Below are 10,585 nucleotides of genomic sequence, written 5' to 3'. Positions count from 1 at the left end.
GTCTATAATGCAGGGTCTGAGCCTCCCCCGTGGAAATCCTGATTCCAGAAGTCTGGGGTTGGGGACTTAGAACGCTGTCTCTTCATAGCCTCCTCCTGGTGAATTGAAGGCACTTCCAAGTTTGAGAACCACGTGTGTTGACAGATAAGGAAACTGAGATCCAACCCCAATGCCTTTGGGAGTTCGTTCCCATCCTGGATCCAACGTTTAAGGTCCTGTTCTCGAGGGCCCCAGCCTGCTCTGCCAGCCCGACCGCCTTTCCTCCCAAGGTGCCGCGCACCTGCCATGCCTGCAGTTCAGGAATCCCCTGCTCTAGCCAGACTGGCTTCTGTGGGCATTTTCGTCCAGGCCACGTCCTCTTCCACAGAATGCCTGCCTCAGCCCCTCTGCTTATTCCAAACCTGCTCAAGTCTCCAGGCTCAGCTGAGGGAAGCTGAGACAGGAGGGGGCGAGAAGACTTCTGAAGCCTTCCCTGATAGCCCTGGGCCCTGTGGTCTCTCCTCCCTGAGCTCCCAGGTCTCTGAGGGTCACCCCCACCTGCCTAGCCTCACAACGGCCGTCACAACAACACCTGGCACTGCGCTGGCTGTCAGCACCTCAACAGCATCCGCTTAGCGTCTGCACGAATGTCATCAGGTCCCAGACTCTTCCGGTTTATCCTCACCCACCCTGGGACGTGAGTGCCATTCACCTCTGCTCCTCAGAGGACACTGAGGCCCAGAGGAGCTGAGTGACTCACCCGAGGCACCACGGTAAGAGACAGAACCCAGACGCAAGCTGGCTAATGGGCTTCAGGGACATGGCGCAGTCATTCACGGGTAGGACACCTTCCCGGCCCACACAGAGAGCTCCCCCCTCCCAGGCTGAGGGCAGCCTCACACACTGCTGGGACCCAGCTGGGGCCCAGAGACCAGAGCCTGGCACACAGCATGAAATCAATCCACACGTATTCCTTGACTTATAAATATTTGCAGGAGGCAAACAGCATGGTGGTGAAGAGCTCCAGCCCTGGAGGCAGATGCTCATTCTGGTTCTGATATTTAAAAACCCGGTGTGAGTGAGACAAGCTCGGTGCCTCAGTTTCCTCTTCTGTGGGAACAATAATCGTATCCACTTCACAGGGCTATTGTGAGAATTAATGAGGTAATGCAAATTACATAGAATAATGCCAGCGCAGAGTAAAATATGTGCTGTCATTGTTTTTGGCTGATGGATTTCTAATCTGGCTAGGCCCGGGCCACGTCTAAACGTAACTGTTTCTCTAGCTGCTGTCTTGGGTCTTTAAGATCCAAATACACAATGTCCTGGGCTAGGCTGCATCTGCTCTACTTTCTGTGGGGGTCCCAAGTACAACGGAGCTGTAAGAACTCAATATCTGGAGTCATGAAGTCATGGGTTTAAGTTCAGGTTCTGCCTTCTGGTCTCTTGGGTCTCAGTTTTGTTCTCTGTCAAATGGGTATAAGGCTCATTGGAAGGCTTAGCAGGAAGATCCTGGTGGGGGTGGGATAAAGTGACTGCTCCTTCCCTGCAGCTCCTGGACCCCACCCCACCATCTAATGTACCCACACCACCCCCCACCCCCCTTGGCCTCCTTACCTTCCTGTGTCCCGTGAAAAAGAGGGAAAGATGGTGCATGGAGCCGCCGTTTCGGCCCAGTTCCTTCTTGAGGGTGCGGGGCGAAGGTATGGCCCAGGAAGAGGTAGTGCCCTCTCCGTCAGAGCAGTTCAAGGTGGTGTCGGAGGAGAAGCAGGGCCCGCGGGGCTCCTGCAGGAGGCTGCCCTCGCTGTGCGTCCGGCGCCGCAGCGAGTTCTGCACTCGCAGCGAGAAGCCGCCCTCGGCACCCTGGCCCGTCTCTATCATGCTGCTGCGCTTGGCCTCGCTGTGCTCTCCGTAGTTGTCATCACTTGTGTCCTCATCCTCATCTTCCTCCCCCTCATCCCCCTCCTCAGCCTCTTCTGCATCCTCCTCATCCCCGGAGCTGCCGCCCTCTGCCTCTGCCTTCTGGCTGTAGGCACTATCCAGCCGGACCTCAGGAATCACAAAGGCTGGCCTGGCGGCCACAGGCGGGCCCCCGGTGGCTGCTGGAGGGTCCCCAGAGCCCGTGGTCTCAGCAAGGGCCTCAGCTGGTTCCGGGGCCTGGCTGGGGGGTAGGTCTTGACAAGGCGAAAGGTCCTGAGCAGGAGGGTCCTGGATGGTAGGGAGGTCTTGGCTGAGTAGAGGGTCTTGGCTGGGAGAGGGCTCTTGCTTAGCAGGAAGGTCTTGGCAGGGAGGGAGGGCCTGGGCTGCAGGGGGTTCCTGGCATGGTGGGGAGTCCTTGGTTGGTGAGGGTTCCTGGCGTGGAGGGGGTTCCTGGCATGGTGGGGAGTCCTTGGTTGGTGAGGGTTCCTGGCGTGGTGGGGGTTCCTGGCAGGAAGCTGAGTCTTTGCTCGATAGGGATTCTTGGCCAGGAGATGGTTCCTGGCCAGAAGAAGAGTCCTTATTGAGTGGAAGGTCTTGTTCCAGAAGAGGCTCCTGTCCAGGAGAGGGGTCCTTGCTGGGTGGGGGGTCGTCGGCACCTGGCCCCTTCCCTTCCTCCAAGGGCATCTCCCTTTTCTCATCCACCTCCGACTCAAACATCTGGGAAACAAAGAGAAAACAATAAAGGTTCAGAAGAGGCGGTTACACGGTGCCAGGTACTGCGCACGCAGAGGCTGAAACAAAATCAGGCAGTGGCCTGAACCCCACACCCGCACCCTGCACCCCGCAGTCTGAAAGCCGAAGCACCAGATGGAAACCTAAAAGCCCCTTTGGTCCCAGCCTTAACTCCTTGCTCAAAACTACCGCCCCATCAAAAACATGAGGGGAGGAGAGGTAACCACCATGATCTGGCTCCAATTGTGTGCCAGGGGCTCTGCCAGATTAAACCCCTTATGCAATCTTCCCCGTGGCCCTCTCAGGCAAGTCCCGCTGTGGGTAAGTCACCTCTATGAGTAAAGGGGAAGCCAGGCCCTCTCTGCGTTCATGGACTAGAACCAAACCAAGCCCCAAGCCACAGCAGTCACTAAGTGGGAGAATCCTGGACGCAGCCAAAGGGTACCTTCTACCTGAACCGAAGTTTTTTTTAAAAGCCTAATGAATTGTTCAAATAAGAGCTTGCTCTCAACAAAATGAAAAGACAACCCACTGTATGGAAGAACATATTCGCTAATGATACACCTGATAAGGGGTTGATTTCCAAAATATATAAAGAACTTATACAACTCAACACCAGGGAGACAAACAATTCAATTAAATCCCGGGCAAAATCAGGACTGAGTGAGATGTGCCAGTCACGCCTTGGAGCCCTCCCATGTCCCTCCCTGGTCCCAATCATGCACCAGTGGGGTCCCTCAGCCTGGCCTGGCCCTCTCACAATCTGGGACCCCTCAGGGGATGTTGGAGAGCAGTTTTGGCCCAATCCCACAGGCCAGGCTGAGGGACCCCACTGGTGCATGAATTCGTGCACCGGGCCTCTAGTAAATCAATATACAAGTGCTGGTGGGAATGCAGACTGGTGCAGCCACTGTGGAAAACAGTATGGAGTTTCCTCAAAAAATTAAATATGAAACTCCATTTGACCCAGCGATCCCACTTCTGGGAATATGTCCTAAGAATCCCAAAACACCAATCAGAAAGAACATATGCACCCCTATGTTCATAGCAGTGTTATTTACAATAGCTAAGATCAGGAAACAGCCCAAGTGCTCATCAGTAGATGAATGGATAAAAGAGCTGTGGTGCATTTACACAATGGAATACTATGTAGTAGTAAAAAAGAAGGGTCTCTTACCCTTTGAGACAGCATGGATGGACCGGGAAATTTTTATGCTCGAGAAAAAAGCCAGTCAGAGACAGACAAATATCACATGATCTCACTTATATGTGGAATCTAATGGACAAAGTAAACTGAAGAACAAAATAGGACCAGAGACATGGATGCATGGAACAGACTTACAGATCTCAGAGGGGAAGGGGGTGGGAGGACTGGACGAGATTAACAAAAGAATTTATAAGCATATATGCATAGTCCATGGGCACAGGCAATAATGTGGTGAAGGCCTGCGGTGGGGCAGGGTCTAGGTGGAGGGGGGCCAAGGAAGGGTTGGGAGACATCTGTAATACTGTCAATAATCATCTTTTAAAAAATAACTTACTCTCAATGTTTAAGTATCTTTTTTCAAGTAGCTGTTTAATACTAAATGGAATGAAACAAGAACTTCAAAATATTGCCGACACATGGACTAAACAGATGTCACGGACACGTGGACCCTCACTGAGGGAGCACCCAGGGACGTTTAAACTGAGCTTGGAGGAACCTCGGGAGTTCCCCACACAGAAGAGAAAGCATTTGCTGCCTTGCCCACAACCCCGAGAACCCTCGGCGTTTTTGCTGGGCTCCTGTAGATTTCACTTGCAAAGGGGAAAAGAGTGCCCTGGAGGAAGTCTGAATGCAGCTGTCTCCCATGGAGACTGGGGCGCAGAGGTGGGGAGTGTCCACAGTGCCACAGTCACGGGGGAAGCGTGTCTCGGGCCTGGGCTCATCAGAGTCCAGGACTTGGAATGCTGTGGCTAGAACTATGTAGAGCCCAGTTTTTGTCCGTGAAGAGGCCATAACCAACTAGTACTAATGAAAAAGAAAGGCACCACACCTACACAGAAACTGTACAGCTGCATGAGAATGTGTGCAGACGTAGGTGTACACACACACACACACACACACACACCCCTACAACACAGTTCAGAGTTCTTGCAACAGAGACCCTTAATGTCCATTTCACAGATGAGAAAGCTGAGCCAAGGAGCAGTGAGTGACTTACTGCACAGCCACCCAGAGACTAAAAGGCTGCACCAGAGGCTGAGAAAACCCGTTAGCCCTCAGGAGGCTGTGAAGCCCCACCCAGACCTCGCATCTGGGAGTAAGTGGCCAGCCAGGTGCTGCATGTGTGTCAGGGGTCACACAGGCGTGTGGGAGCACCAGAGGGGATGTGAAAGCACAGTGTGGGTAAGAACCACTGCCTGGGAGCATGAAAGTGAAAGTGCCCAACCCCCGCAGAGATGGTGGCTGCGAAAGGGAGGGGAGGCCTCAGAGGACTGGAGGATGGTCCCCAGGCAAAGCCAAAGACAGGTGCCCACGCACCCCATGGACTCTTTGCCCTGGAAATCCTGCCCGAATCTGGGAGATGACACTCCCCGGAGATGACACTCAGGCCTCGCAGCCTCAGACCCTGAAACATGAGCAATCCCAAATCCCCATTGCACAGAGAGGGAAGCTGAGGCCCCGAGAGGGGCAGGGGCCAACCTACACTCACACTGTGGGGTCAGGTAGAGTCAGTCACTAAATCCTCGGGGCCTCCATGGGACATCCAACACGCCCAAGTAACAGCCAGGAGAACATACTATGGAAAGTTAAAGCTCTCAATGGGATTATGGTGCTGGTAGGCATGGTGACTAAAAATAGACCGAGAGGGAAATGCTGCGATCACAGACCTCAAACAGCATCATGCCTTTCCCAGGGGCCCCTGGGAGCCAACCCAACACCCCGAAATCAAAGTCAGTGGTTGTGATGCCAGGTCCCCCAATGCAGAAATCTCACCTGGAAACTAAGGGCTGCTCCCAGGCGGACAGAGAAAGCCTCAGCTGCACGGACAGGAAGACTGAGCCCAGCCTGGACAGTCACCTAGGGACTTGCCCAAAGGCACCAATCAGGGCCAGGCGGGGGTTAGAGCCTCAGGCCTCCAGCTCCTTCTCCCCAAGCCTCCTTCAGATCTCAGTCCCCAGAGCAGCCCGGATCCCCGCCCATCGCCCCACCCACCAGGGAGCGGTCTCCACCAAGAAAAACAAACTGCCCAAAGCCAGCTCCCTGATGATCCACACAGGCTCAGCTCAGCCCCACCTGGGAGGACCATGGAAGGAAGCAGCAATCATGCCCTTGGGCCAGGCACCCAGTGGCCCCGAGAAAGGAGCAGCCTCATTTGCATTCCCCCTTTCCTGGAGGGTGGGGTGGGGGTGGGGGTGAGGCCCAGGGGTGCCTGCAGCCTGCCTGAGCCTGCCCACCCCTCAGGAAAGTGCAGCAACAGACCCAAAACCAGAAATGCAAGTCAGCCTGCCTCTGCCAATCTTGCCCTAAACCGAGGCCAAACCAAACAAAGCCCGGAGGACAAGTGCCTCTGTCCCCAGGGGTGCCCTGCCCGGGCAGCTGAGAAACCACCGAGGACGGAAAGGCTCTCAGAGTGCCCAGCATTTGGGTGCTCAGATGCCAGAGTCAGACTTTGGTTTTGATCCCTGTAGGGTCACTTTCCAGCTGTGCCACTCTGGCCAAGCCCCCCAGCCTCCGAGAGACACAGAGCCGTGATATCATCCCGGATCACAAGAGTGGTCCCTCAGGCCTGGCCCAGGAGAAGCATTTGATGAAATGGTGGCTATTATCCGTCTAAGGATGGGGAACTGAGCTCAGAAAATGACCTAAGAAATCGGAGACTGATTCGGTCATGTCTCCTGGCAGAGGGTCTCGCCCTGCTTCCTTAGACCCTTGCACACAAGTTGTTTGGGACCCTCAGGGGTCTAGAAGGGGGAGCAGGCTGAGCACCACCAAACTTAGGCTCGTCCCCCACAGGCAGATACTTGCAAACAGGGACCAGAGCTCACTGGCTCTGTCCTGTGCTCCTGATGGGCCACCAGGCAGGTTTGGTCAGGCCAGTGTTCTTTGGAGAGCTGGGATGGGGGTGCCTTTCAAGGAGGGGGCCTCTGGAGCAAATACAGGAAACCTCAGAAGTCTGGGGGGAGGGGTGGCACGTGAGAGAATTAGGAAAGGAGAGGAGATAAAGATGAGAACATGTCACAGAATAGATAGATGCCAGCCATGGGACTGTCCTGTGAGCAAAGAAGTGACACATGCAGAGGCATCCTACACGAAAAGTGCTCTGGGCAGGATGAGCAGGGCAGGGGGTGGGGGGGACTGGGACAAAGTGCATTCATTCATTCATTCATTCTCCAGGCACAGAGTGAGGCCCTGGGGCACAGCCGAGGACAAGTCAGACACAATCCTTGCCTCGGTTACCTGAGCAGAAAAAAACAAAAGGTTGGACACAATCCTTGCCTCGGTTACCTGAGCAGAAAAAAACAAAAGGTTGGACAATTGGTCTTGTCGAGCGTGGTGAGTGCTCTGATGGAGGAAGTGCAGGCAGCGGGGACACCCAGCTAGGCAGCTGTTGCAACTAACTGGGGTGACAACAACCCAGCCAGAGAGATCAGTCTGCTGGCCCATGGCCTTGAGTCCCGAGTCCTCAGTGCAGCTGCCCCTCTCCTGCGGGGAGTCCCTCACCCCCACCCATCACTTCCTTGGCGTGGCTGGACCAGGGTTAATTCTGTCCATGTCTCGCCTGCTAGAAGCACACAGGAAATGAACCAGGCCCTCTAAATGGAGCTGCTGTTGAGGATCTAATCAAATCCTCTCCCCAATCCAATCCAGGGCTCGGAACGGGCTGAGGAAGGCTGGCAGGTGTGACACCAGAGCTCTTGCTCACACCAGCTCTGGCTTCTAGCCCCCGATCCCCACCAGCGAACGCAGCTGGGGACGGCAGTGAGCGGCTGGGACTGACCTGCCCCATGTCACACAGCGAGTCAATGTGGAGCCAGGTCTGCTGACCCCAGAGTCAACCTGCAGCTCTCACTGAGATGACTCATCACATCCACTACGCATTCCAGCTCCACATGTGCCCTCAAAAACCACTTCCTGAATGAGGTGGGGGAGGGGAGGGCACGGGAAGGTGTGAGCTGGGGTTTACCTCCATCTGGGAGTGGCTCTTACACAGCTAGGATTTTACAGAAAGAGCACTGGCCATAAAGCCAGGAGGCCTGGGCTGGAGTCCTCACTCTATTATTTGCTAGCTGTGTGGACCCCGGCTATCACTTCTGGTTTTTTTCTACAAAAAAATGGGGTAGGGTGCCTCTTGCCTCCTGTCCCAGAGAGCTAAGGGGATCATGTCTGACAAAGGACAGGAAAGTGCTCTGTGAACTCGAAAGGCCTCGGAGAAAGGGAGCAGCTATTAGAATTCTGGCCCAGCGTTTGACCTCCAGGTTGACTTGGGATGGGTTACTCCTTCGAGTTTGGCACGCTCCGGGCCTGGCTCCTGGGTTCCTGGCTCAACGCTGGCTTCCAGGAACCTCAGTTGCTGGGCTGACACTGAGCTCCCCAACCCAGCCTCAGTCCAGCTCCTCCGGCCTGGCTTCTTGACGCCTCAAGGTGGGGGCCAGCTCCCTCTGGATACTGATCCCGACTTCACGCTGGCTGGGTGACCTCGGGCGTAACCTCTCTGACCCTCAGTTTCCTTAGCCATAACCGGGGCCTGCTGCTCTCTCAGGCACCCATCCACTCCCCAGGCTATAATCACCATCTGCCCACTGACGATGCCCAGGGCACCGTGCCAGCCCAGACCTGCCTCCTAAGCGCAGTCCCATCAGTAAGTGTCCACCAAGCACTCATGGGACAGCGCTGCTCCCAAACACCGTTCTCGGCTCCGTGGACACAAAAGGGGACGAGAAAGACATGGCCCCTGCCCTGGTGGAGCTCACAGGCTACAGAGGAGGGACTGACATGAACCAAGTCATCGCCCACAGAAACATACGGTGAATACAAACTGCGATCCATTGCGCGAAGGGAAACTATAAGGTGCTGTGAGAGAGAAGAAAGGGGTGGTGGGAAAGGCCGCCCTGTGGGCCGACACTGAGCCTGAAATCTGCTCACTGGGCAGGGAGGGGCTCCCTCGGGGGGAGGACACAGCAGATGCAAAGGCCCCGAGCCAGGAAGGCTAGCGCCTGGTGGAACAGAGAGGGCACCTGTGTGGCTGGAGTCCAGGCACAGAGATGGAAACCTTCCAATGGATATCCCATCAGTGCCCCCAATGCAATGTGTCCCACCCTGAATGTATGGTCTTCCCGAGTCCATTCCTCCTCTTGGTCTCTGTGTCACTGATGCCAACACCAGCTGCCCAAACCAGGGACCTGGGTATCATTCTCCCTCCCTTTTCCTTCACTACTGCCCCTTTGGCCAATCACCAAATCCTCCCTGACTGTCCCTCATAAAATCTTAAGAATTATTCCACTGGGGGAGGTTATGCATGTGTAGGAACACTCTGTACTTTCCTCTCAATTCCTAAAATTTCTCTAAAAAATATAGATTATTAAATTTTTTTTAAAAAAAGAATAATCTTTCCACCCTCTCCATCTCCACTACCACCACCGCCCTCCAGACCACTGTGTTCTTGCATCAGGATTGATGTCAACCTCCCAGCAGCAGTCCAGACCCCGCTGGTCATTCTCTGAGTCATGCCCGGGAAATGTCTAAGTGCAAATCTGACCCTATCACTTCTCTGCTTGACACCTGATGTGGCTCACCAATGCCCTCCAGATAAAGTCCAGATTCTGTAGCCCTGGGAGCCTGTGTTCCCCCTCTAGCCTCACTACTCCAATCTTAAGTGTCTGATGAATGAATGAATGAATGAATGAATGAGAAATCCAATGAGCTTCATGGGTCCACCTAGACTCTTCCTACTCAGAATGTGGCCATGAACCAGCAATAGCAGCACCAGGAGCTCATGTGAAACAGAATCTTAGGCCTCGGTCCACATCTCCTGGAATTTTACTGAGATCCCGGCTGATTAATTTGCATATTGAAATTTGAAAAGCACTGATCCAGACTATTGGTTCTCAACAGAGGAACACTGTCGAATCTCCTGTGGCACATTTAAAAATATCTCTGTCTGGGCCCACTTCCAGGCCTACTGGATTCCCTACAAGTAGGGCCTGGGTACCTCCACTTTTTTCTGACTCCCCAGGTAATTCTGGAAACAGCCTCAGTTAACAAATGAGGTGGGTAAGGCCTAGAGAAGGATGGTGACATGCCCAAGGAATCAGGACAGAATCCAGACCAGAATCTAGTTTGGGACCCGTTCCAACACACACCGCTCCCTCTGTGACAGGAAGCAGTGGAAAGAGGCATGACCTCAGAGCACCTGTGCCAGGATGGGGAGCTGGCAAGCCGGCTGGAGTCAGCTACCCATACATGTTCCCTAGAAACAGAGGCCCAACTGCAGGAGGAGCGAGAGGAAGGAGGAGTTGAATCGCAGATGGAAAATTCTCTGTTCCTAAAGGATCCCACAGTAACTTACAGGTCTCTCAGGATCTCAGGGGGGCAGTGAGCATACCCATTCTACAGAAAGCAATACTGAGGCTACAAGGAGAAGTAGCTCATTCAGTTCAGAAACTCTCAAGACAAAGCCTTGAGGCATGAGAAGAGAGGAGCCTCCTCTAAGCAACCTTCCCTGCTCTTGGCACCGCCACCAGGCTAAGCAGAAGACACCCCCCCCCCCCAGGCCTGGCCTTGGAGCCTGCTGGGATGCCTCCCCACCCTCCTGGATGCCCAGCCTCTCACTGGGCAGGAGGAGGCGTTCCCAAGGTCTGAGTTTCCAGTACTAAGCCCTGTCACCACCTTGCCACGCTCCTCATCTGGGGACTCAGATACCACTGTTTCCATTGCATGGGAGAGGCTGGACTCGCAGTCTCCCCGGCT

General features: G+C 54.5%; 1 protein-coding gene across 9 annotated transcripts in view; it reads right to left on the bottom strand.

The window, feature by feature from the left end:
• The window catches only part of RGS3 (regulator of G-protein signaling 3), a 107,198-nt gene that overhangs the window by 11,819 nt on the left and 84,794 nt on the right, over positions 1 to 10,585 (bottom strand). For 6 of the 9 annotated variants that reach the window (XM_005880911.2, XM_005880912.2, XM_014528913.1 and 3 more), the window contains one exon: positions 1,597 to 2,616. In XM_005880911.2, the coding sequence (XP_005880973.2) occupies positions 1,597 to 2,616 (1,020 nt within the window). Of the gene's footprint in view, positions 1 to 1,596; positions 2,617 to 5,611; positions 5,772 to 10,585 lie in introns of those variants that run through there. The other 3 variants (XM_014528912.1, XM_014528911.1, XM_014528915.1) reach the window with 3 other exon arrangements.

The sequence above is a fragment of the Myotis brandtii genome, unplaced genomic scaffold (assembly GCF_000412655.1).
Source record: "Myotis brandtii unplaced genomic scaffold, ASM41265v1 scaffold658, whole genome shotgun sequence".
Classification (NCBI taxonomy): Eukaryota; Metazoa; Chordata; class Mammalia; order Chiroptera; family Vespertilionidae; genus Myotis; species Myotis brandtii.
Note: the sequence above shows the minus strand (reverse complement) of the source record. Positions and strands in the feature narration are given on the sequence as shown.